The sequence below is a fragment of the Nicotiana sylvestris genome, chromosome 6 (genome assembly GCF_000393655.2).
Source record: "Nicotiana sylvestris chromosome 6, ASM39365v2, whole genome shotgun sequence".
NCBI classification, from domain to species: Eukaryota; Viridiplantae; Streptophyta; class Magnoliopsida; order Solanales; family Solanaceae; genus Nicotiana; species Nicotiana sylvestris.
Genome location: NC_091062.1, coordinates 57405010 through 57431677, shown reverse-complemented (window position 1 = coordinate 57431677; position 26668 = coordinate 57405010). Strand labels below are relative to the sequence as shown.

General features: G+C 40.5%; 2 protein-coding genes across 2 annotated transcripts; both read left to right on the top strand.

Annotated features, from left to right (window-relative positions):
* The first annotated feature begins 517 nt into the window (after positions 1 to 517).
* On the top strand, positions 518 to 1900 carry LOC138870659 (uncharacterized). The gene is made up of 4 exons (XM_070148486.1): positions 518 to 667; positions 758 to 853; positions 914 to 1437; positions 1492 to 1900. Exons 1-4 carry the CDS (start codon positions 518 to 520, stop codon positions 1898 to 1900), a joined length of 1179 nt encoding a protein of 392 aa, XP_070004587.1.
* Positions 1901 to 2370: 470 nt separating this feature from the next.
* LOC138870658 (uncharacterized) lies at positions 2371 to 20853 on the top strand. The gene is made up of 4 exons (XM_070148485.1): positions 2371 to 2572; positions 2681 to 2859; positions 3674 to 3796; positions 20773 to 20853. The coding sequence occupies exons 1-4, from the start codon at positions 2371 to 2373 to the stop codon at positions 20851 to 20853; spliced, it is 585 nt and encodes a 194-aa protein (XP_070004586.1).
* Positions 20854 to 26668: the final 5815 nt, after the last annotated feature.

Genomic DNA, 26668 nt, shown 5'->3' with positions numbered 1-26668 from the left:
CTGATAAGATCACTGCTGAAATGGAAAACGTGTCCTATGCAAGAGTTTTGGTGGAAACTGACATATCCCAACCACTATCAGATATTTTTGAAATGCAAACTAAGAGGGGAGTAATAATTCAGCAAATTGAATATGAATGGAAGCCAAAGTATTGTTGTGACTGCATTAGATTTGGGCATAATTCAAACGAATGTTGGCTCAAGAAAGTGCATGAAAAGGCAGTGGAAGTAAAAGTCCAACAAAGGGATGCTGGGAAAAAGAAGCAACAACACAGAGGGACCTTGAAATGGATGCCAAAAGATAAGAGGAAGGATGATGTGATTCAACATACTAGAAATGAAGGGGACATGCAACAAACAAATGACAAAAGAGATGATAAGCTTACTGATAATGGAAAAATGAAAGGGAAAAGTGTACAGCAAAGTGCAGTAGTTATGATGCAGTCCACAAACAGATTCTCATTGCTGCAGATAGAAGATGATCCAGGGGACGCTGGCCCATCCTGCTTCACCCAAAAATGATCCTATGCACTTGGAATATAAGGGGTCTAAACAAGGCCCATAAGCAGAAAGAGTTAAAAATCTTTCTGAGGAAACATAAGGTTGAGTTTATAGGCTGTTTAGAAACAAGAGTAAAGGAAATGAAGGCTAACAGGATAATGAATAAAGTATGTAGTGATTGGAGATTTTGCTGTAACTACAAGGAACATCCAAATAGAAGGATTTGGCTATTGTGGAAATAAAATGTTGAGGTGCAGATACTGTTGCTTGATGAACAGTTTATACATTGTGAAGTCCAAGAAAGAAGTTCCACTTTCAAGACTTTGATAACTGTGGTGTATGCAAGTAATGAGGTAAACAAAAGGCAACAACTATGGGATAAACTTGTGAATTTATGAGCAACTATTAAGAAGAGTTGGCTACTTAGTGGAGACTTTAATAATGTCCTCCACACTGATGATAGGATAGGGGCTCCAATTACACAAAGTGAGATCAAGGGGTTCCAGGATGCAATTATTACCCTGCAACTCACACAATTGAAGAGTTTGGGATGGTTCTATACTTGGTGCAACAAACAACAACTGGAAAAGAGGGTTTATAGTAGAATTGACTGGGCACTGGGGAATGTTGAGTGGATGCAGAAGTACAGTCATATTGAAGCAGATTTTCTAAATCCTGAGGTGTCATACCACTCCCCTATTCTACTACAATGCAAGGCTGTAGATCAAAAAAGGAACCTGCATCCAAAACCTTTTAAATTGTATAGATCTGTGATGGATCATGCTGACTTTGCAGGCATAGTGGAAAAGGTATGGAATCAAGAGGTAAATGGAGGCAACATCCACAGGGTATGGAATAAGCTTAAAGATTTAAAAACTGAACTGAAGGAATTGAACACTTATATGGCTTCCTATAAGCTTCAACTCAATAAGGCCAGGTAGAAACTTGAAGCCATTCTGAGTGAACTAAAGCACAAACATATGGGTCAAAGGTTGATTGATCAAGAAAAAATGGCTTTGATGGAAGTAGAGAAATGTAGCAGCATAGAGGAACAGATTATACATCAGAAATCTAGAGCACTTTGGATATCTTGTGGAGACTCAAATTCTAAGTATTTCCATGCACAGTTGAAGCTGAGGACAAACACAAATACTATAAACTCTATCTACACTGACTTGGGAGACAATGTATCTGATCCTATACTGGTGGAGGAAGAGTTTGTCAAGTTCTTTAGGAAGCTACTGGGGGAGAATAACACTACATGTGAATGTCCAAATTCTGAGGCCATACGTCAAGGACCTTGTCTTAATATGCAGCAGAAGGAGGATCTAATCAAAGTAGTTACAAGAGATGAAATACTTCAGGCAATAAAAGATATGCCCCATGATAAGGCACCATGAGTGGATGGGTTTCCAATTGAATTTTTTACAAGACATTGGCCAATAGTAAGTGATGACATATATGAGGCTATGAAGGTTTTTTTGTGACTGGGAGGCTGCATAAAGGAGTGAGCAGTACTGCTATAACACTGATTCCTAAAGTGCAAAATCCTAGTCGAGTTAAAGACTATAGGCCCATAGCATGATGTACAACACTGTATAAGATCATCACAAAGGTCCTCACAGCAAGACTAAAACTAGTCAATGGAGGTCTAATTGGGAGATCACAGTTAGCATTTATAGAAGGTAGAAGTATTACAGACAACATTTTGTTCACACATGAATTGTTCAAAGGATATAATAGAAAGGGTATCTCCCTAAGATGTGTTCTTAAAGTGGATTTGAGGAAAGCTTACGACACAGTAGAATGGTGTTTTTTAGAAAGATTGCTTACTGACATAGGGTTTCCTTACAAATTCACAAGATAGGTAATGGAATGCATTTCATCAGTTACATATTCTCCAAACATAAATTGTGGACTGACAACACCTTTCAAAGGCAAGAGGGGCATAAGGCAAGGAGACACAATGTCTCCCTATCTCTTTGTCCTGGCCATGGAGTATTTGCAAACGGAATTCATGCAATTGACAAAGATGAAAGACTTCAAATTCCATCATAGGTGCAAGAAATTGGGTGTGGTACATGTCTGTTTTGCGGATGACTTGCTAATATTTTGCAAGGCTGATATACAATCTGTTAGGCTATTAAAATAGGCTTTTCACAAATTCTCTATGGTATCAGGTCTTCAAGCAAATGCTGACAAGAGTTTTGTCTTTATAGCTGGAGTTTCAATTTGGAAAAAAGAGGAAATTTTACAAGAGCTGGGGCTCCCTGAAGGCAGCCTACCTTTCAAGTACCTTGGGGTACCATTGGATTCCAAAAAGCTATCCATTGCTCAGTGCTGGCCACTAGTAGAGAAGGTAACTCAGAAGATAAATTGCTGGACATCGAGATTATTATCATATGCAGGGTGACTTCAATTGATAAGATCAATTTTATTTGGTGTGCAATCGTATTGGACACAAATATTTTTATTACAAAAGAAAGTGATGAAGATGATTGAGGCAATCTGCAGATCATTTTTGTGGACTGGTTCAGCTACTGTGTCAAGGAGAGCTTTGATTTCTTGGGAAACAATATGTTTGCCACAGAGTACAGGGGGGCTTAATGTAATGAACATGCTATACTGAAATAAAGCTGCTATTGCAAAGCATTTATGGGCAGTGGCTAAGAAGAAGGATAGTCTATGGATAAAATGGATGCACATTTACCACATAAAGAACTATACGATTGAAGATATGACTATACCTAGGAATGCAGCCTGGGAAATTAGAAAAAAAAATTGAGGCAAGAAGGATGGTAAATGAGCTTTAAGGAATTCAACGGGATTTGGAAAGCAGATTGCACCAGCTACATAGGGGTAAATTATTCAGCATTAAAAAATTGTACAGGCTTCAATTCCCTCAACATCAAAAGGTCCAGTGGAAGAGCATTATCTTGTAGCCACACATGCATCCAAGATTCAAATTTATACTGTGGCTTGCATTACATAATAGATTGGCAACAGTGGAGAGGCTACTGAAGTTTTGTATACAAACTCCACAGCAGTGTATTTTTTGCGAGCAAGCTGTTGAGACTTTTGACCATCTTTTCTTTGAATGTTCGCTGACAAAGTAACTATGGCTGAGGCTGCTAAGATGGTTGGGATATGATAGACCTATTTGTGACTGGCAGAGTGAAGTCGAATGGGTAAGCAAGAATGCTAAAAGGAGAAATGGACAATGTGCAATAGTTACATGTGTATTTGGCATGCTGGTGAATGCTATATGGAGAGAAAGAAATAAGCTGAGATTCCAAGTAAGTAAACTGATAATCAACAACATCTGCAAAGAAATAGCTATCCACATACACCTGAAGGGGGTCTCAATACAAAACTGGAAAGAAGCTCTGCAGAAGATAAACTGCTACCCTTAGTATGCTAGAGTCTTTTACTGGTTTCTTATATAATAGCATTAAAGTACTGGATTGTCATGTATAGTCCTAGCTTAAGAAGGAACCTCGTACTAGAGTTTATAATAAAGGATGAGTATATGGTCAGCATCTACTGAATGTAATGTATATTCTTTTGATGGAATGAAATAGAAAAGTTGTTTATAAAAAAAAGAACATAATTAAATCTTAAAGGGGTAATATTGAAATTATGTGCAATTTAGTAATTTATAAAAATTACCTTAGCCATATCTTGGCATAATTATAGAAATACAATAGGTGAATTATCAAAACAATAATTTTGGAAATAATTATTGGGGATTTTATGGATAAAAGGGGATAAAAATAAATTAGTTTAAAACATTAAAATTATGGAAAAAATAATAAAAACCTTGGACATACTTATATATGCATATATGTGCTATTTTGAAGGTATCTTACATATTTAAAATATATAGGGAAATATTGAGTATTAACAGCTGCCCTTCTTTACTGGGAATGATGAAAGAGTTGTTGGGTAAAGCTATGATGGCCAATTTTGACCAAGCGAAATGATTTGGGAAGATTTAGGCCGCACCCTGGCTTCTGAGCTGCCTATATATCCCTAGTTTCACAGGAATTAGGCTGTATGTAGTTCTGGATCCATTAGCGGAGTATACCGATGAAGCCATTTCAAGAACGGACGCAACATCTAGTGCTGGGTGAGTGAACGGTTTACGAGAATGGTTAGGTTTGATATGGCTGAGGGAACTGAAGCGGGATCGCTCCTACTGGGGTAGCCATTGCTCGCCGGCTTACCTGCAAATAGAAGCAAAACAAACATATATTGCGCATAAATTTAAACACGATGCAAATTCCCATTGGACCATGAATGTTGTCTTCGGACGATGAGGATGATGTCCTTAGACCATGATGTACTGGGTCATGAAGCATATGATAAGGGATTCGCAAGCCATGACATGATGTTCTCAAACTATGAGGATGGTTCCTCCGAACCATGACGCCTTTGAATAATGATATGCAAAAGATTGAAAGAGATCCTCGGGCCATGATATGGTGTTCTCGGGCTATGAAGATGGTGCCTCCGAACGATGACGCCTTTGGATGAGTTGGCGATATTTCAGCCCATGAAGGATGCAGTAGTATGATGCGGACAAGACAGAGCTTTGTCTTGTGAATTGAAGGACAGAGCTTGGCCTATAAGAGAAGCTAGATAAATAGTGCTTGAGATAATGCTTAGTTTCGAAGAAATTGGAGGTAGAGCTTAGCCTCGGAAGGCAGAATGAAAGCCGTATGCAAATTGGAAGGCAGAATAGTAACCTTATGCAATGTAGATGCAAATGGAGGTAGAGCTTAACCTCGGAAGGCAGAATGATAGCCTTATGCAGATTGGAAAGCAGCATGGTAGCCTTATGCGATGCAGATGCAGATGGAGGCAGCGTTTAGTCTCAAAAGGCAGAATGGTAGCCTTATGCAGATTGGAAGGCAGAATGGTAGCCTTATGTAGATTGGAAGGTAGAATGGTAGCCTTATGAAATGCAGATGCAGATGGAGGTAGAGCTTAACGTCGAAAGGCAGAATGGTAGCCTTATGCAAAAATGCAGATAGAGACAACATTTAGTCTCGGAAGGCAGAATGGTATAGCCTTATGCAATGCGAATAGAGATGGAGACAACGTCTAGTCTCGGAAGGCAGAATGGTAGCCTTATGCAAGAAATAAGAAAACAAATAACAATAAAGTTTTCTTATCTGAGAGCAGATTGCAGCATTGTGATTACTGGGGGAATTGTGACATACGGAACATCACTGATGTATGCTGATAGCAAATGTTGGCAGGTGCAACGGTTCTGAGAGTCGTATTCTTGAAAAATGTGTGTCGCATGGGCGTACAGTATGTTTAATGATTTCGCAATCCTAGTGCCTACATCCAAAGAAAAATTGTGAGTTTTGTAAGGGAGAAGGTTAGTTTGTGTCCCCGCTGGCTTTGCTTGACTTGTTCGGCTTTGATCTGGTGATAGTATCTGTATCGTTGGGGTAGCGTTGCTAAAAAAGTAGTTTCAATAATGACAAGAATGATTTTGTAAAAGCATGACATAAATTGAAAATAGCTTTTAGATGAACCAACGTTTGTGACGTAGTTCATGACATTATAACCTCTCTTGCTACAGAATTTTGAGGGTCCTCCTCAAAATTCTACCCCAGTTTGATGGGTTGACGTTTCTGACTGTTGCTCGTGCGGCGATTAGATGAAATTGCTTTGGAATTTTGAGGGTCCTCCTTAAAATTCTACCCCAGTCTCTAATTGTGGAGGGAAATGAAATTTTATTGAATTGTGACCGAACTCATAGGGCTGCTTACGTATCCCCTTTTAAACGGGAATCAGGTCAGGCGTAGTTCAATTTAAATCATATAAGGAAAGCACAAATATTACACATAGTAACGCTTGACTACATCTGAATTGATCGGCTTTGGCCAGACTTCTCCATCCATTTCTCCAAGTATGAGGGTTCCTCTTGTCAAAACCCAGTGAACCATGTATGGACCCTGCCAGTTGGGAGAGAACTTCCCTTTGGCTTCATCTTGATGCGGAAAAATTTTCTTTAACACCAGCTGTCCCAATGTGAACTGTCTTGGCTTGACTCTTTTGTTGAAGGCTTTGGACATTCTGTTTTGATAGAGTTTACTATGACAGACTGCATTCATTCTCTTTCCGCCTATAAGGGCTAGTTGCTCATACCGACTTTTTACCCACTCTACGTCGTCGAGCTCCACTTCTTGTATGATCCTTAGGGAAGGAATTTCCACCTCAGCGGGAATGACAACCTCTGTACCATAAACCATCATATATGGGGTTGCCCCGGTTGATGTGAGGACTGTGGTGCGATACCCTAATAGAGAAAATGATAACTTCTCGTGCCACAGTCTGTGATTCTTTATCATTTTCCTCAGTATCTTCTTGATATTCTTGTTGGCAGCTTCTACAACTTCATTCATCTAAGGCTTGTAGGCTATGGAATTCTTGTGTCTGATCTTGAAAGTTTCGCACAAAGCTTTCATCAAGTCATTGTAGAGGTTGGAGCCATTATCAGTAATGATTGACTTTGGAATTCCGAATCGACAAACAATGCGGTCGCGGACAAAGTCTGTCACGACTTTCTTAGTCATTACTTTGTAAGATGCTGCTTCGGCCCATTTGGTGAAATAGTCGATGGCTACTAGGATAAACCTGTGTCCGTTGGAAGCAGCAGGATTGATTAGTCCAATAACGTCCATTCCCCAAGCGGCGAACGGCCATGATGAGCTTGTTGTGTTAAGCTTGCTTGGAGGTACCTTTATCATGTCTGCAGGTATCTGACAGCGGTGGCATTTCCGGACATACTGGATGCAGTCCATCTTTATAGCCATCCAAAAGTATCCCGCCCGGAGTATCTTCTTTCCTAAGACGAAATCATTCATATGTGGACCGCAGGCCCCAACATGAATTTCCTCTAGTAGCCTGGATGCTTGCTTTGCGACAACACATCTTAATAATCCTAAATCAGGAGTCCTCCTATTCAGGATTCCTCTCTGAAAAAAGTTGTTGGACAATCTCTAAAGTGTGCATTTCTAAGTAGAATTAACAAGCTCCGGGTACTCTCATTTTTCCAAATATTCCTTGATATAATGAAACCAAAGATTTTCGTCTGCTTCCTCTTCGACATGGGCACAATAAGCTGGATGATTATGGATTTTCACCAGAATGGGATCAAAGAAATTCTTGTCGGGATGTTGTATCATAGATGATAGGGTAGCCAATGCATCAGCGAACTCATTCTGGATTCTAGGAACATGCTGGAATTCCATCTTCGTGAACCTCTTTCTCAATTCCCGTACATGATATAGATACGGGAGTATCTTGGAGTTCTTGGTCGTCCATTCTCCTTGTACCTGATGTATAAGGAAGTCTGAATCTCCAATCACTAACAGCTCTTGAACGTTCATGTCAATGGCCATTTTGAGTCCTAAGATGTAGGCTTCATACTCGGCCATATTGTTGGTGCAGGGGAACCTGAGTTTGGCAGACACCGGATAATGCTGACCGGTTTCTGATATTAGGACTGCTCCTATGCCAACTCCTTTGAAGTTTGTCTCCCCATCGAAGACCATTATCCAATTGTCATAATATTCTGCAATGTCTTCTCCTATGAATGATACCTCTTTATCAGGAAAATACGTTTTCAGGGGTTCGTATCTTCCATCCACGGGGTTTTCAGCAAGGTGGTTTGCTAGTGCCTGTCCCTTGACCGCTTTCTCAGTTACGTAAACAATGTCGAACTCACTCAACAGGATTTTCCACTTGGCTAGCTTACCAGTGGGCATGGGCTTCTGAAAGATGTACTTCAAGGGATTCATTCTCGATATAAGATATATAGTATAGGCGCAGAAGTAATGTCTCAGATTCTGAGCTACCCAAGTAAAAGCACAACATGTGCATTCCAATAGAGAATACCGGGCTTCGTACGGGGTGAAATTCTTACTGAGATAATAAATGGCTTGATCCTCCCTCCCTGTTTCATTGTGCTACCCTAGAACGTAGCCGAAAGCTACATCTAACACTGCAAGGTAGAGTAATAAGGGTCTACCTGGCTCGGGCAGGACTAAGACTGGTGGTGTTGACAGGTACTCCTTGATTTTATCGAAGTCCTTTTGGTAGTCATCGGTCCATTTGGTGGCGGCGTCCTTCTTTAACATCTTAAAGATTGGCTCACAGATAACTGTAGACTATGCTATGAATCGGCTAATGTAGTTAGGCCTTTCCAATAAACTCATCACATCCTTCTTGTTCTTTGGCGGTGGTAGTTCCTGAATGCCTTTGACTTTCGATGGATCCAGTTCTATTCCTCGGCGGCTCACAATAAACCCAAGTAATTTCCCAGCAGGAACCCCAAATGCGCATTTTGCGGGGTTTAGTTTCAGGTTGTATCTCTGTAGTCTATTGAAGAACTTCCTCAAATCTTCTATGTGGTCAGTGGCCTTCTTGGATTTCATAATAACATCATCCACATATACCTCTATCTCCTTGTGTATCATATCATGAAAGATGGAAGTCATGGCCCTCATGTAGGTGGCCCCTGCATTCTTCAGGCCAAATGGCATTATCTTGTAATAGTACACTCCCTACGGTGTAATAAAGCCATTTTCTCAGCATCTTCCTCATCCATCTAGATTTGATGATAACCAGCGAAGCAATCTACGAATGACTAGAGCTCATGTTTGGCGCAATTGTAAATCAGGATGTGAATATTTGGCAAATGGAAGTCATCTTTTGGACTGGCCCGGTTGAGATCCTAGTAGTCGACACAGACTCTGGCCTTTCCATCCTTCTTTGGCACTGGCACAATATTAGATAACCATGTCGGGGATTCTACTACCCTGAGAACCTTAGCGTTGATCTTCTTGGTGACTTCTTCCTTGATATTCAAACTCATATCAAGTTTGAACTTTGTGAGCTTTTGCTTTACCGGTGGACACGTTGGATCGGTTGGCAGTTTGTGAGCCACAATAGATGTACTTAGACAAGTCATGTCATCATACAACAAGGCGAATATTTCCTCATACTCCTTTAGAAATTCTGTGTATTCTTTCTTTTCTGATGGTGATAGTTGAATGCTGATTCGCATTTCCTTGACGTTTCCTGCATCTCCCAGGTTGATAATTTCGGTCTCATCCAGGTTGGACTTAGGTATGTTCTCAAAGTTCTCAACTTATTTGACAATCTCGCCAGGAATGTCATCTTCTCAATCCATGTCCGTTTGTTGCGTTGTCTCATTGCATGTCACAATCATTGGTTCATCAAGACAAGTAATAGTAATGTTGTATTGGTAATGCAATGAGAGAAAATGATAGCAATAAATATTAATTCATAATAAAAATCATAATGCTTTGATAAATTGAATAACCTTTTTGAACATCGAAGATCTTATTGCAGGAATTGAAAAATGCGAAAAGAAAATCATTTAGTAAAAAAAATAGTGAATAATGCTTGTTTTAGCCTTACTACCCAGAGGCTCGTCGGACTTTGGTTGTCTTGATGGTCCTTGAGATGTGACCCTCTGCTCACATCCTGTATAGAAGGGCCTTCCTCCCCCTCATCCTCAGGAATAACGCCATAGTCTACATAACTGTCCTCTAGAAACAAGTTCTTCACTGCTGCAAGTGCTTATTCTTCATCTGACCCATAAATAATATTGGCCTGTTGGAAGGTCTGCTCCTGATGCAGTATTGGCTGCTCTAGTGGATAGTAAGGACCACGCCATGGTGGCGACCAATTATTGATTTTTTCCCAGGTGTATTCATATCCCAAACCGAAGGTAGTGCCATGTTTCTTGAGTTTTATGGGTTTAGAGATTCCTTGGAGGTTCTTGCCGAGCCCTTTGCCGGGTTCGTACCCATTCCAACTCAGTATACTCTTGATTTTTCTATCCCACCATTTGTCTTTGTCGATAGCATTGACCCACTCAATGTGGTGGTAAGTTTCTCCACCCAACTTCATTCTTCCCTCGATCACCCGAATGGTCTGGCGACTATATATAGGGTTGCTACTGTCTCCGTGAATGTTCACTTCCTAGGATCTTGGCTGATGTACCAATATAATGCATCTCCTTTCAAACTCCTCATGAAAAGCTTCATGCGGATCCTTTCATCCTTCCTAACTCCAACCAGCTTGTCACAATATGTCCTCAGATGGACCCTTGGATCAACCGTTCCATCAAGCATTTTGAACTTAGGAGGTTTGTACCCCTCAGGCAGTTCGACATCAGGCTGTATGCAAAGGTCCTCATAGTTCAGCCCCTCGATTCCTTTGCTTCCCGCAATGCCCTGAATCCGGCTGGTCAGTTTCTTAAGTTCCTCGGCCAAGTTCCTGATAAGCAGATCCTTTTCATCAGACTTAGGTGTGCATGAGATAGGTTGGGTGGAGTGTGGTATCGTCTTCACGTAGATAGGAGTGTTATGGTGGCCTGTTGTATGCGTGTGGAAATGGTCGTTTGTGGAGTTCTGAAGTTCTGGGATGAGTAGTGGAGTGTTGTTTGGGGTATGGTAGGTGTTACATTGGTTCTTTGGTAGAGCAGCGTGATGATAAGGCGCAGGATGATTCTGCTGTTTTTGGATATTTTGAGGAAGTGTAGGGTTTTGAGAGTTGGGGAAGTTGATTTCTGGGGTGTTGAGGGAAAATAAGAGGTTTGCCAGATTTCGAACCTGATCGAGCTCTTCTTGGAATTTCAACAGTTTCTGTTCAAGTTGTGACACATTCTCGTTAGGAACCCGAATATCCTGGCCATCAACGGCCTCTACCCATTCAGCTGTGTTCTCTCGTGATGTTGTTTAAATCTTCCATTTTATACTTTCCTTTGTTCTTGCCTTTAATGTGACTAAAAGGAGGAGTGGATGAAGGGCCCCTAGATCTTGTGAAATAAGATGATGATGCTAGAGTGAATGAACTAACCTTTGAGGAGGGGAATAATAAAAACAAAAATAAAAACAAAAGGTAATCAAGTCAGTGAGGATTATAAAAAGTATTGCAATATTTAAACACAAGGTAGGGAAACGTAAAGCGTGTCCTAATTGGGGAACCTCTTTGTCTCCGAGGTAGGCCTAGCGACAAATAGATTTGGAGAACTTTTAATGCTAAATGCCTCATTTTATTGATAAAGATAGGCTAATCCCAAAACGACACTAAATATGCAAGAAACAAAAGTCACTAATGGTCATTGGCCTTATTACATTCATAAAGAGAAAAAGTAAATTCTTATCTATTTGGTCCTAGAAGGACCTTTCTTGGGTTAAATGTTCTCGTTGATCAAATCCTCCAGTTTGCGTAGGTTCACTAGTAAAAATGCCTTTGCCAAATGTTCTCCTTCATTTCCCTCAGCATTTTGGAAATCGGTGACTCTCTTCCTCACCTTTCCTTCCAATTCCAACAGGCTGTATTCCAGATATTCCAGATTTTTGCTGGATTTGGCAGCCCTCCCTTTCCATTCGTTGATTTGGTCATTTGACGGAATATTCCTCCACCAGTCTAGCAAGAGTGAGGGTGTACTAACCATACATAAGCTGGGGACCTCGTTCTTCATTTTCTGCAAAATAAAAGGGTTAAGACCATACCCCCACCGGACTCGACTATTAAATATCAACAATTTGCATGAAGCATTTACTTCTCCAAATGAATGCACAGAATGTGATGATATCCGTCTTGATTTAGGGAAGACTTTTGGACAAGGATATCTTAAAGGATCATTACGTGGACAACATAACTGACCCGGCTAGGTTTGACCATGATGCATGCGCAATTTAAACAGAGTAAGGTTTCAATGGGGTTTTAGACTGGTACCCTTGAGCGGACAACTCAAGGGGGAAGGCACAGAACTGTCGACTGCACCGCTGATCGACTAGTTTTACCGCAAATAAGCCTTTTTGAATTTAAGTGGTAATGATATAGGAATGGCGCAACCACTCATCAAGCATTGCTATAGTATTTGTTTGGCGTGAGTGGAGTATGATGTTGAGCATGATTATGCAATAATTAAAAGCATGTTGACATGTATTTGCATGTTAAGAAGGCGATAAATATAGCAATTTTATAATTTAAAGCAGTTATAAAGGAAGGAAACAAGAAAGATATGTCAGTTTTGCTTTTGAAGAAGAATTTAAAAGCTTAAAGAAATTAAACAAGTAATTGCACATTGGGAGGTACAAATTCACAAAAACGGTATGAAATGGTAAAAGCCTAAAGTCATCCCCAGTAGAGTCGCCATGTTGGCGCGCCCCCTTTTTCCTTAGAAATTGGGTTTATGACGTTTTGGTTGGGACAACTCTTTCCTTTAGGGAAAGGGGGTTTCCATTTTTGAAGAGTCGCCACCTAATGATTTAAGGTGAGTTAGGGCACCTATAAAGTTCATTTATAACTACGTTTGGTAAGCAGAGACAGGGTAAGGGCTTGAAATTATCCTAAGGGGAAGGTGTTAGGCACCCCTCAGGATCCACTATTGTGGTTCCCGGCCAAACAATTTTGTGTGAATTTGTACAATTAGCAAATAAACAAGTATGGCTTAAATAGTAGGGGATTTAAGTTTAATTACATAGATGTTTGAAAACAATTAATGAAATGCAAGACTTTAAAAAGAATTACAATCTAAGCATGTTTGTAAATGTAAAGAGGGGTATCCTATGTGTGTTTATAATATGGATCACATCAATGTAATACCTGGTATGACACTCCTCAAAGAGGGGCTACACGTGGTATTAACACATCGGTCATCATGTCCATATCTACCCTTTCTTGTCTCGTGAAGGTAATTAAAGCGAGGGTTGGTCTCGACCCCTATTGCATATTGTTACCCATCCCTTCCTATCAGTCCCGAAGGAATTTAAGACTCATATCCTATAAGAAGGGTGTTCTAGGCAGACCCTCAAGTTTAAAGGCAAAATACTTAGGTGACATATAATAAACAAGTGGGACTTCAATTAAGGGAAGCATGGAAGACAAATGAAAGGCTCAGATATACCTCCACAGAGTACATACATACAACATGACTCATACACAATTAAGGTCTGAATTCAGATCATAAGCATGGTATCTAAGTGATAATAGCAAAGTCATATTCATAACATAACTCAAATAGGAAGTCTTAATCAGGCATGCCTACTGATTTTAACATGCTGACAGTTAAACAAAGACGGTTCTGGTTTTATTTAAGCTATATTACCTAAGGCTTGCTTAGGCGTAAAATAATATGTAGCAGTTACCAGAATCATTGAAATAGTTTGGAAGTTATTTTACCTAAAGCTGCTATTCTAAATACTGCAAAGACATGCAGGGATCGTGACAAGTTTCACTTAACATGATAATCAAACATGAGGCTGTTTTATGTCATTTTTCATGTATTATTAGTTTAGCTAGGTGTGACTGAGCGAATTCCTAAAACAGGGTATCTAATATGCACATATGAAAATGCAGAATGATTGCAGAATATGCAGAATTCCTAGAGCATGGTTTCTAAGTGCAGGAGCAACATTTTATGTTAATGCTTTTATTTAGCCTAAAACAGGATTTCTAAGTGATCAAGTGATGTCAAATGAGATGCTGAAACAGTAAACCTAAGAACATGGTATCTAATGCATGACATGCTTTGAATATGTTGATCTTACACATGGATTCTAATGCACATATAGGAAATGTAAACCTAAGGCATGGTTTCTACCCATTGATGTTGATAGCATATATAACTACCCTCTCCTTCTTTACTTAAGGCAGCCCCAATACTTATTTACGACAGATTATTACAGACCAATACTGAAATGGGTTACATAAGAAAAATAAAAGTTACACTATAGGGAGCCTGAAAACAGGCCCAGATTTCTAGGACATGATTAAGACTTCCCCTCTGAGTTATGTAATAAATCACCTCAAGTTCCAAGATTGTTTCATAGCCTTTCTCATATCTGGGTGTGTTAGAGTTCCCTAAGGACCTCAAGGGATCCAGGGCAGTGCTCACACCTAGATTTCATAGCCAAGACGGAGTAAGTGCAGTGTAGAAAGGCCAGCTTTCATGTGTCCAAGTTTAGAGGGTGTTCAAGGGTCCCACGGCAAGTCTCACACAAAAGGTGCAGAACTTAGTGGACTAAGAGTAAGGTGAGAGTACTTGACATAGTGATGAAAGAATTAGTAAAGCCGTTTAGAAGTGAAATGGTTTAGAAATAGTTTTTTAAAGATACTAGGAGTTATCAGTTTTGAAATCATTCTTTGAGAAGAGCATACTCAACAAACAACCTAATTAACCATAGAATACCCAGATTTACTTCACTACTAAAAAATTAGGTTTTAGCGACGGACAAATTCTGTAGCTAAACAGAACAATCCGTCGCTAATCTCATTTAGTGCCGGATTAGCAACGTATTATCAAGAAATTCTACTAGCTACGAGCATTGTAGCGACGGATTATCGACTACGTTCGTAGCTAATTCCATTTTTTTTGTAGTGCTTGACAAGCAGACTTACAAACAGGGGTGAAGGGTTTGGGAACATATAGGTTTGAAACCACATAAATAGGGAAACATTTCACACAACAAATATACAGAACATTTATGAGTCTATTGAACAAAACAGTCATGGTAACAGACATTTAAAACATAGGGAAGAATGCAACAGGATCATGTTGAAGACAAGAGTTTTGTTGAACAAAATTTGACATACCATTAGGGCCAATAGAATGCACTAAAAGAATAAGTGACTACATGGTTATACCAGTCAAGGGAGGGGTAAGGTAACCAAGTAAACATGTTGGACAAGTATCAAATAACTAAGTAAAGTTTGATATGATGATTACACATAAAGGGCAAAATTTAGACATGCTTAATAACAACAAACCTAGAAACAAATTGAAAAACTAGTACAGTAACAAGCATGGATGTATATGCATGGAACACATAAAGTTGAGTTTCAAATTTAAACTAGAGACATACTAGTTAAGGAAGCAAAAATGCAGAAAGTAAAGCAAGTAGAGTTCCACAGTCTAGCCTTGGCTTTCAGCCGGCTAGACAAGCAGTTAGCACAACTAACAGATAAGAGAAAACTTATGTGTGTGTGTGTTTTTGAACAAATTGTTCGTGTTAAGACTGTAAAAGAAAGTTATTTATATAATAGTTTGAAAACTAGTTAAAAATAAGGGAAGAATCAATTCTTCACTAATTATAGAACTCAGTATAAAAAATTGGTTCGAATCTCCCTTTAATTAAGGGAGTTAGTGTAAACGGTAAAGAGCAGGCGGCAAGTAAGGAAAGAAATCATACATGGTTGGAGTATAACAAATAAGGAAAGATTTCAAAGTAGTACCAGTATAGAGTAGGTAATTAAGGCTAGGTTCAGAAAGTTTTTAAACTAAGAAAACAATCAGTAAGAATTAAGTAGCAATGCAGACAAGGCAAGGGAAAATTAATTAAGGCAAGCAAATAATCAAATTAAGTGGAAAGGCAGGAGTCGAGATTTAGTAGCATAGAGTAGTTGATTAGGACCAAATTCATAAAGCGTTGATTAAGGACACAACTCAGTAGAAATAAGTATCATAGCAAATATGGTAAGGAAATCAGTCAGCTTAATAGTCAGGGCAGAGCTTTTAGGGTTTTGAAAGAAAATTTTCAATCACCATCAATTAAGGAAACCAGAATCGATCAAAAGGGAGTCATGAGTCTGCACTTTCAACATATAAATAGAGGAGGTCCACAGACGTAGCAATAAAACATATTCGAAGCATAGTCACAGAAAGAAGCAAGAGATGAATAAACAAAGTGAGCATAGTCACACATAAACGACATAAGTAGGCTAGGGATTCAGGAAAACATATTCGAAGCAGGGTAATCACAGGACTTCAATTAACCAGGATAACACACAGAAACGAAGTAAAGATAGCATGCTAACCCTCATAGAAGCAAAGTAAGGAAAATCATGCTAACATTCATAGAAACAAAGTAAAGAAAATCTTAAAGAAATAGGGATTTTAACAGAGTCAAGTTAAAAGCAGTATGAGCACAAAATCGGTCAAAACAAACAAGGGAAAATGTTTAATCATAACGAATCAGTTAGAACATGCGTAAAAAAACTCAGAGAAACCCTAGTTTTAGAAAAGAATGACTAAAATCAAAATAGTTACTTAAAACAGGATATTTTTAAAGGAAAATGCTTAATAATACTCAAATCACCTCAGATCTATAAAGATATGAGAAGAATCGAACAGTAGCGAACTAGGGTTTTCAGAAAATAGTAGAGATGAAGAGAATCAGTTAAAAACTCATGGATTCAAACGAAAAAAACAAGAGGAAATCCTTTCTTACAAACGAAAATGGCCGGAGACAGGCCAGTAAATGAGTTTCAAACCGGAGCAGGGTGGCTTTCCTTGAGATCTTCTCAACGACTCATGAAGTCGAAAAGCCATGGAGTATAGGAAACCAGAGGAGGTCGTAGAAGGCACAAAAACACCAATGGTTCTTGCCGGTGACGGCGATTAGGGTTAGGGTGAGTTGAGAGAGAATTTGGAGATGAGAGAGTTTGAGGGCAGCTGTCTTTAAATTATGAGACTAGGTTTAGGGGTCGGGTGAAATTAAAAAGGAAAGGGTGCGTTAGGACCATTGATCTGGGAGATCAACGGTCGAGATTAAAAAGGTAGGTGGGTTCCGAGTTTGGGTAAGGGTTAATAAGGTATGTGTCGGGTGATTCGGGTGTGAAATTGGGCCGGAAAGGGGTCAAATTTTGGCTATAATTGAAAGCCAAATTTGGCTGTTATTTAAATAGCCAATGTCCCCCCATTTAATTTATAAAAAATAATAGGTAATTTGTGGAAAATAAATTAAGGCCAAAATGATTTAAAATACATAATTAATAATTTAAAAATACAGGATCCAATTGTATGCCTATAGAACATAATTAAATCTTAAAAGGGTTAATATTGCAATTATGTGTAATTTAGCTTTAAAAATACTAAATGTAATTATAAAAATTTATAAAATTACCTTAGCCATATTTTGGCATAAATATAGAAATCCAATAGGTGAATTATCAAAACAATAATTTTGGAAATAATTATTGTGGATTTTATGGATAAAATGGGTGAAAAATAAATCAATTTAAAACCTTAAAATTATGGTAAAAATAATAAAAACCTTGGACATACTTATATATGCATATGTATATATATATATATATATATGCTATATTGAAGGTATTTTGCATATTTAAAATATATATGGAAAAATTGGGTATCAACAGTGCACGACCCGGGCGTAAATCCGGAAAGCTTTTATGTCAAAATTTGTGGAAAATGCTAATTTTGCCGTAAAAATTGAATTTAATCTGACTTCGGTCAATATTTTGGGTAAATGGACCTGGACCCGCGATTTGACGGTCCCGGCGGTTCCATAGAAAATATGGGACTTGGGTGTATGCTCGAAATTTAATTCCGAGGTCCCAAGCTCGAGATATGAATTTTGGAAGAAAATTGTTTAACTGAAATTATAAGAGTTTTTGAAATTTTAAAGATGTTTTAATTTGATGGTATCGGGCCTGTATGTTGGTTTCGGATCCCGATACAGGTCTTACATTGTATTTAAGTTGTGCCTGTACAATTTGGTAAGAAACGGAATTCATATGATATGAATCAGACCCTCGGTTGTGAAAATTGAAACTTAAGAATTATTGAGAATTTTCTTTGATTTTGATGCTAAACTTGTAGTTCTAAGTGTTATTTTGGCGATTTGATCGCACAAGCAAGTCCATATGATGTTTTTAGGTTAGTATGCATGTTTGGTTTGGAGCTTCGAGGGCTCGGCTGACATTCGGATGGGCTTCGCGATGTTTGAGACTTAGAATTTATGCTGGCTGCTGCTGGTGCTCAGATTAATTGTGCATCGCGTTTGCATTACCCCAGTCGTGAACGCGTAGAGTTAAATAGTTGAGGGGTTATTTTGTTCTTCACAGCGAATCTCGGGACGCGAACGTGAAGCTCTGGTGGGTTACCCTTTGGGAACGCGTTCTGGCTCACGCGAACGCGCATGATTAGTGTGCCTGGGGGAGGGGAGCTCGATTAGTTCTATGCAAACGCGGCCGTTTGACCGCGAACGCGAAGGCCTGAGGAGCTAAAGCTCCGCGAACACAGGCCACCTAGTGCAAACGCGAAGGCCATTTGGGCCTGACCTATCGCGAACGCGGTAGGCCCATCTCGAACGCGATGAAGGCCTGCCCAGTCTTCTTAAAATAGTAGAAAAATCGGGAATTATTGGTATATGATTCTAAACCTTTTTCTTTCGATTTCCCTTTGCATTTCATCAATTTTTATCCAAAAATCTATGGTTTTTATGGTAGAAATCGGGAATCTGGGTAGAGTTAGGGATTTTTGAATAATTGGAATTTAGACCTCATTTTGGGGTCGAATTTTGAAACTAATTGCATATTCGGCCTTGTGAGTGAATGGGTGATCGGGTTTTGGTCCGAACCTCGAGTTTTGACCAAGCGGGCCCGGGGCCGATTTTTGACTTTTTGGGGAAAATGATAGAAAACCTATAATCAAGCGTTAGAGTCGAATTCTTTACCATTTATTGATGTTGTTACATTAATTTGGGTTAGATACAAGAAAATTGGAGGCAAATTCTAAAGGGAAAGCGGTGTTTGAGGCTTGAGTTTGGCCGTGGAAGTTTGAGGTAAGTGTTTGGTCTTATCTTAGCTTGAGGGAATAGGTATTGTGCCTTATCTGCTATGTGCTAGTGTAATGTACGACGTATAGGTGTGGTGACGAGTATCTATACATTGGTGTCAAGCATGCCCGTGAGTCTTAAATTGTTATCGTTGTGTTTCTTAATAAGTAATATAAATGCCTAAATTTTTGATTATCCATGTTGAGCAAGACTTATGATTATCTGCTTATTATTTGTTTAGTATTGATCCTAGGTTCTACTGAGGTTCATTTGTGAAGTTAAATGTTGGTACAAATTTGGTTATTGTTGATTCCCTTGTCGGGATGTATTTAATTCTTATTGTTGATTCCCTTGACGGGATGAATTTATTATTATTGTTGATTTTCTTGCCGACATGTTGTTGTTGGTATTATTTGGGTGAGGAAAGAGAGATAAAGCACGAAGGGTGATGCCATGCACATTCATACTTATGCATATGGTGAGGAAAAAGTGATAAAGCACGAAGGGTGATGCCGTGTACATTTACATTGATATTGATGCATATAATGAGGAAGAGAGATAAAGCACGAAGGGTGATGCCGTGTACATTTCTAATACTTATATGGTGCGGAAGAGAGATAAAGAACGAAGGGTGATGCCGTGCACAATTTCATTATTTGATTGCATTGGTGAGGATTGAGAGTAAAAGCACGAAGGGTGATGTCGTGCACTTATTGCATGTTTGTTATGATTTCTTGTTGTTATCGGTTCAAGTGCCTTAATTGTTTTATTCGGTTATTACTGTGATTCTTTATGTTGGTATTTCCCCTATAGTATGTTACCTTCCCGCGTTACTTTTGAATTGCTTCTATTACTGCTATTTTGCTAGATACTGTTTAACTGCAGGTTATGTTGTTTGTTGTGTCCTAGCCTCGTCACTACTTCGTTGGGGTTAGGCTCGGCACATACTCAGTACGTGGGGTCAGTTGTACTGATAATACACTCTTCACTCTTCTGTGCAGATCCCGGTACTGAGCATACGGACCTTAGCTAGGGGTTGCTACCTTCAGTCCATCGGAGACCCGAGGTAGTCCTGCAAGCATCCGCAGGCCTTGGTGTCTCCTTCCTGTCTTGTTTCTTTCTGTTCTTTTCTATTTCAGAGACAAACATGTATTTTCTTTGTTCAGACCCTATTTATAGTATTCTTAGATAGTCTGTGAGATTGTGATACCTGTTCTGGGTGGTTTATGTTTATGGATTCATATTGGTATTAGTTTAATTGTTAAATTTCATTCTTCCACATTACTATTTCTGCTATTTATAATATGTTAACTTGCAATTGTTAAGAGATTAAAAATGAAAAAGGGTAAATTAATTGAAATAGTTGGCTTGCCTAGCTTTCACTAGTGGGCTCCATCACGACTCCCGGGGGTGGGAAACCCAGGTCGTGACATGTTGGTATCAGAGCTATAGGTTGCTTAGGTCTCACAATTCACGGACAAGCTTGGTAGAGTTGGAGGGATCGGTACGGGGACGTCTGTGCTTATCCCCAGAGGCTACAAAGTTAGGAACAGTTTGACATCTATTCTTCTCTGTCTTGCGATTTGGTTACTTAATGCTAATTGAACTTCTACTGTGTTCTTTCGTAGATGGCGAGAACACGCGCTTCTTCATCCGCTAATCAGCAGCTCGATCCCCCAGCAGCAACTCCCACGAGGGGCAAAGGATGAGGCCGAATCCGTGCTAGGGGCAGAGCTCACCCTAGAGCAGCAACACTAAAGGCGGAGCCTCAGGTAGAGTTTGATGATGAGTTTCCGACCCAGACAGTTCCGGTGGGCCCAGCTTAGGTCCTAGAAGGGTTCATTGTTACCCCAGTACTCCAGGATAATTTGGTGCATCTAATGGGCCTTATGGAGAGTGTCACCCAAGTAGGCTTACTTCCTGTAGCACCAGCCGTCTCTCAGGCTGGGGGAGGTACACAGACTCTCGCTACCCGCACTCCAGAGCAGATAGCTCTCCAATTTCAGACTTCAGCAGCTCACCTAGTTAGAGCAGTTCAGCTGGGTGTAGTAGCTAAGACCGATGATGGAGCAATTATGTATGCCGATGCTTTGTGCAGGTTGGACAGGTTCACCAAGATGTTCACTACTACTTATGGTGGTACATATTCAGAGAATACCCAAGATTGTTTAGACAGCTATTATGAGGTTATTCAGAATATGGGATAATGGAGACCAATGGGGTCGACTTTGCTTCTTTTCGTCTGTCAGGTTCTGCCAAGAAATGGTGTAGAGATTATTGTTTGGCCAGACCAGCTGAATCACCAGCTCTCACTTGGGACCAGTTCTCGTAGCTATTTCTCGAGAAGTTTCTTCCCATCACTCAGAGAGAGGAGTACTGCAGGCAGTTCGAGTATCTCCAATAGGGTTCTATGACTGTCACCCAATACGAGACGAGGTTTATTGATTTGGCTCGTCATGGTCTTCTGATACTCCCCACCGGGAGAGAGAGGGTGAGGAGGTTTATTGAGGGACTCGCTCAACCTATTAGACTACAGATGGCTAAGGAGATAGGTAGCGAGATTTCTTTGTAGGATGTGGCCAATGTGGCCAGGCGGGTTGAGATAGTTTTAGCTCAGGGGAGCGGTTAGGGGTCTGATAAGATGCCTCGTCATTCTGACAGATTCAATGGTGCCTTATCTGGAGGCAGGGATTCTTTTGGTAGATTCCATCCTCCTAGGCCATTTCAGTCAGCACTTCAGGCTTATCATGGTGCTCTAGGTGGTCGTGGTTCTCATATATAGTATTCTGATCAGTTTCCCTACAGTTCACCACCAGCTCCTATCAGTGCACCTCTGCTCTAGAGTTTTTAGGGTGGTTATCTAGGCCGTCAGGGTCAGTTTCAGAGTTAGCAATCTCAACAATCGAAGTCTTCCTATACTTACGGTGATACGAGGCTCATTGCTAAGTTTTGCCCTCGAGTCTCGAGTAGCAACACTAGGGTTCTCGTGCTATGGTTCCAGCACTGGGTGTTCCACCGCCCACTCTTCCAGCTAGAGGTAGGGGTAGAGGTGTTAGAGGTGGAGGTCAGGCCGCTAGAGGTGGAAGCCAGACAGCTAGAGGTGGAAGCCAGCCAGTAGGAGGCCATCCTAGGGATGCAGTTCAGAGTAGTGGGGCCCAGCCCCGCTGTTATGCTATTCCAGCCAGTCCTGAGGTTGAGGCCTCTAATGCAGTTATCACAGGTACAGTTTCAGTATGCAGTAGAGATGCCTAAGTTCTATTTGACCTAGGGTCCATATATTCTTGTGTATCATCTTATTTTGCCCCTTATCTGGTTATGCCTCGTGATTCTTTGAGTGCTCCTGTATACTACACTAGTGGATGATTCTATTGTGGTAGATCGTGTTTATCGTACCTGCGTGGTCGTTACTGGGGGTCTTGACACCCATGTAGATCTCCTACTTCTCGATATGGTGGATTTTGATGTCATTCTGGGATGGATTGGTTATCCCCTTATCATGCTATATTGGATTATCATGCCAAGACCATGACCTTAGCATTGCCGGGGTTGCCTCATTTGGAGTGGAGAGGGACTACTAGTCATTCTACCAATTGGGTTATCTCAGATATGAAGGCGCGACATATGGTTGATAAGGGATGTTTGGCCTATTTGGCATACGTTCGTGATTCTAGTGCTGAGGTTCCTTCTATGGATTCTGTGCCCGTTGTTCATGAGTTTCCAGAGGTATTTCCTTCAGACCTGCGGGGGATGCCACCCGACAGGGACATTGACTTTTGTATTGATTTGGCTCTGGGCACTCAGTCCATTTCTATTCCGCTATATTGTATGGCCCCGCCATAGTTGAAAGAATTAAAAGAACAGTTGCAGGACTTGCTGGATAAAGGCTTTATCGGACTGAGTGTCGCGCCTTGGGGTGCACCGGTGTTATTTGTCAAGAAGAAGGATGGGTCGATGAGGATGTGTTTAGATTATCGGCAGTTGAACAAGGTCACCATCAAAAACAAGTATCCATTGTCGAGGATTGATGATTTGTGTTATCAGCTTCAGGGTGCCAAGGTTTTTGCGAAGATTGATTTGAGATCAAGCTTCCATCAGTTGAGGAATAGGGCATCCAATGTCCCTAAGACAACTTTTCGCACTTGGTACAGGCATTATGATTTCTTAGTGATGTCATTCGGGTTGACAAATGCCTCGGCAACGTTCATGGATTTGATGAACCGAGTGTTCAAGTCTTATTTGGATTCCTTCGTGATGGTCTTCATTGATGATATTTTGATCTATTCTCGCAGCCGGGAGGAGCATGAGCAGCATCTTTGAGTCGTTCTTCAGACTTTGAGAGACAATCAATTATATATTAAGTTTTCGAAGGGTGAGTTTTGGTTGAGTTCAGTTGCATTCTTGGGTCATGTTGTATCAGCAGAGGGTATTCAGGTGGATCCTAAGAAGATTGCAGCAGTCAAGGACTGTCCTAGACCCACATTAGCTATGATCCGGAGTTTCTTGGGTTTTACAGGCTATTATCGTCGGGTTGTGGAGGGATTTTCATATATTGCAGCCCCGATGACCAGGTTGACCTAGAAAGGTATCCAATTCAGGTGGTCAGACGAGTATGAGGCAAGCTTTCAGAATCTCAAGACAGCTTTGACTACAGCATCGGTGTTGGTTTTGCCTATAGGTTCAGGGCCATATACAGTATATTATGATGCATCTCGTGTTGGACTTGGTGCAGTGTTGATACAGAATGGCAATGTTATTGCATATGCTTCGCGGCAGTTGAAGATTCACGAGAAGAATTACCCAGTTCATGATTTGGAGCTAACAACCATTGTTCATGCATTGAAGATTTGGAGGCATTATTTATATGGCGTGTCATGTGAGGTGTTCATGGATAACAAGAGTTTGCAATATTTGTTCAAGTAGAAGGAGCTAAATTTGAGGAATAGGAGGTGGTTGGAGCTATTGAAAGACTATGATAACAACATCTTGTATCATCCGGGGAAGGCCAATGTAGTGGCCGATGCTTTGTGTAGGAAGTCAGCTAGTATGGCCAGCCTTGCGTATATTTTGATCGGGGAGAGACCGCTTGCTTTGGATGTTCAGGCCTTAGCCAATCAATTCATGAGGTTGGATATTTTTGAGCCCAGTCGTGTGTTAGCTTGCACAGTCGCTCGTTCTTCATTATTTGAGCGTATCCGAGATCGGAAGTATGATGATCCCCATTTACTTGTCCTTAAGGACACAATGCGACATAGAGGTGCCAAGCAGGTTACAATTGGAGATGATGAAGTTTTGAGAATACAAGGTCATATTTGTGTGTCTAATGTAGATGGACTTCGTGAGTTGATTCTAGAGGAGGCCCATAGTTTTCGGTATTCTATTTATTCGGGCGCCACTAAGATGTATCAAGATTTGCGGCAGCATTTCATTCATGTTGCGTTTGTAGCTTGGTGTTTAAATTGTCAGCAGGTAAAGTACGAGCATCAGAGACCTAGTGGTTTGTTTCAGAAGATTGAGATTCCTGAGTGGAAGTGGGAGCAGATCACTATGGATTCCGTTGTTGGACCCCCATAGACTCAAAGGAATTTCGATGCAGTATGGGTTATTGTTGATAGGCTAACCAAGTCAGCGCATTTCATTCATGTGGCAGTTTACTATTCTTCTGAGCAGTTGGTAGAGATTTATATTCGGGAGATTGTTCGTCTTCATGGTGTGCCCGTATCTATCATTTCTGACCGGGGTACACAGTTTACCTCGCATTTCTGGAGGGCAGTATAGCGTGAGTTGGGTATGGGGGTTGAGTTGAGCATAACAATTAATCCTCAGATGGACGAACAGTCCGAGCGCACTATTCAGATTTTGGAGGATATGCTCCGAGCTTGTGTTATTGACTTTGGAGGTTCTTGGGGTCAGTTCTTGCCATTAGCAGAGTTTTCCTACAAGAATAGCTACCGGTCGAGCATTCAGATTGCTCCCTATGAGGCATTATATGGTAGGCAATATAGGTCGCCAGTTGCGTGGTTTGAGCCGGGAGAGGCTCGGTTGTTGGGTATAGATTTAGTTCAGGATACCTTGGATAAGGTTAAGATCATTCATGATAGGCTTCGTACAACTCAGTCCAGGCAGAAGAGTTTTGTTGACCATAAGGTTCGTGATGTGGCAATCATGGTCGGAGAGCGAGTATTGCTTCAGGTGTTGCCCATGAAGGGTATGATGAGATTTGGGAAGAAGGGCAAGCTAAGCCTTAGATTCATTGGTCTTTTTAAAATTCTTGATCGAGTGGGAGAGGTGGCTTACAGACTTGCGTTGCCGTTGAGTTTATCAGTTGTGCACCCGGTGTTTCATGTGTCCATGCTTTGGAAGTATCACGGCGATCCATCCCACGTTTTAGACTTCAGCACTGTCCAGTTGGACAAGGACTTGATCTATGAGGAGGAGCCGGTAGCTATTCTAGACTAGCGGGTTCTTCAGTTGAGATAGAAGAGTTTCCCTTCAGTTCGTTTGCAGTAGAGAGGTCAGCCTGCCGAGGCAGCTACTTGGGAGTCCGAGTCTGATATGTGGAGCCGATATCCCCATCTTTTCCCGACTCAGGTACTTCTTTTCTATATCCGTTCGAGGACGGACGATTATTTTAGAGGTGGAGGATATGATGACCCAGAAGGTCATCACTTGATTTAAAAGTCAATTCTATGTTCCGAGGCCTTAAAAACCTTCTTTTACCTCACCTGGATTTGCATGCGCAGCCCAGGCATAAATCCAGAAAGCTTTGATGTGAACATTTGAGGAAAATGCTAATTTTTCCTTAAAAATTAAATTTAAGTTGACTTCGGTCATCATTTTGGGTAAACGGAGCTGGACCTGTGATTTGACGATCCCGGAGGGTCTGTAGAAATATGGGACTTGGGCATATGCTCGGAAATGAATTCCGAGGTCCCAAGCTCGAGAAATGAATTTTTGAAGAAAATTGTTTAACTGAAATTATAAGAGTTTTTAAAAATTTAAAGATGTTTGAATTTGATGGTATCAGGATCGTATGTTGGTTCCGGAGCCCGATACAGCTCTTACATGGTATTTAAGTTGTTCCTGTGCAATTTGGTAAGAAACGAAATTCATATGGCGTGAATCGGACCCTCAGATTTGAAAATTGAAACTTAAGAGTTCTTGAGAATTTTCTTTGATTATGATGCTAAACTTGCAGTTCTAAGTGTTATTTTGGAAATTTTATCGCACGAGCAAGTCCGTATGATATTTTTAAGTTAGTATGCATGTTTGGTTTAGAGCCTCGAGGGCTCGGGTAAGTTTATGATGGGGTTCGGGATGTTTGAGACTTAGAATTTTCTGTTGTCATAGCTGCTGCTGGTGCTCAGATTAATTGTGCATCGCGTTCGCGTTACCCCAATCGCGAACGCGTAGAGTTAAATAGTTGAGGGGTCATTTTGTTCTTCGTGAACGCGGAGCTCAGGACGCGAACGTGAAGCTCTGGTGGGTTACCCCTTTGCGAACGCGTTCTAGCCCATACGAACGCGC

Bases quoted from the DNA above. Each gene is read 5' to 3' on its own strand.
- LOC138870659 (XM_070148486.1), top strand. From the start codon at position 518: ATGATCCTATGCACTTGGAATATAAGGGGTCTAAACAAGGCCCATAAG. The intron at 854-913 runs GTAAACAAAAGG...ACTATTAAGAAG, and splicing joins TGGTGTATGCAAGTAATGAG to AGTTGGCTACTTAGTGGAGA. The intron at 1,438-1,491 runs GTAGAAACTTGA...TATGGGTCAAAG, and splicing joins CTTCAACTCAATAAGGCCAG to GTTGATTGATCAAGAAAAAA.
- LOC138870658 (XM_070148485.1), top strand. From the start codon at position 2,371: ATGGAATGCATTTCATCAGTTACATATTCTCCAAACATAAATTGTGGA. The intron at 2,573-2,680 runs GTGTGGTACATG...CTATGGTATCAG, and splicing joins TCATAGGTGCAAGAAATTGG to GTCTTCAAGCAAATGCTGAC. The intron at 2,860-3,673 runs GTAACTCAGAAG...TGTGACTGGCAG, and splicing joins GCTGGCCACTAGTAGAGAAG to AGTGAAGTCGAATGGGTAAG.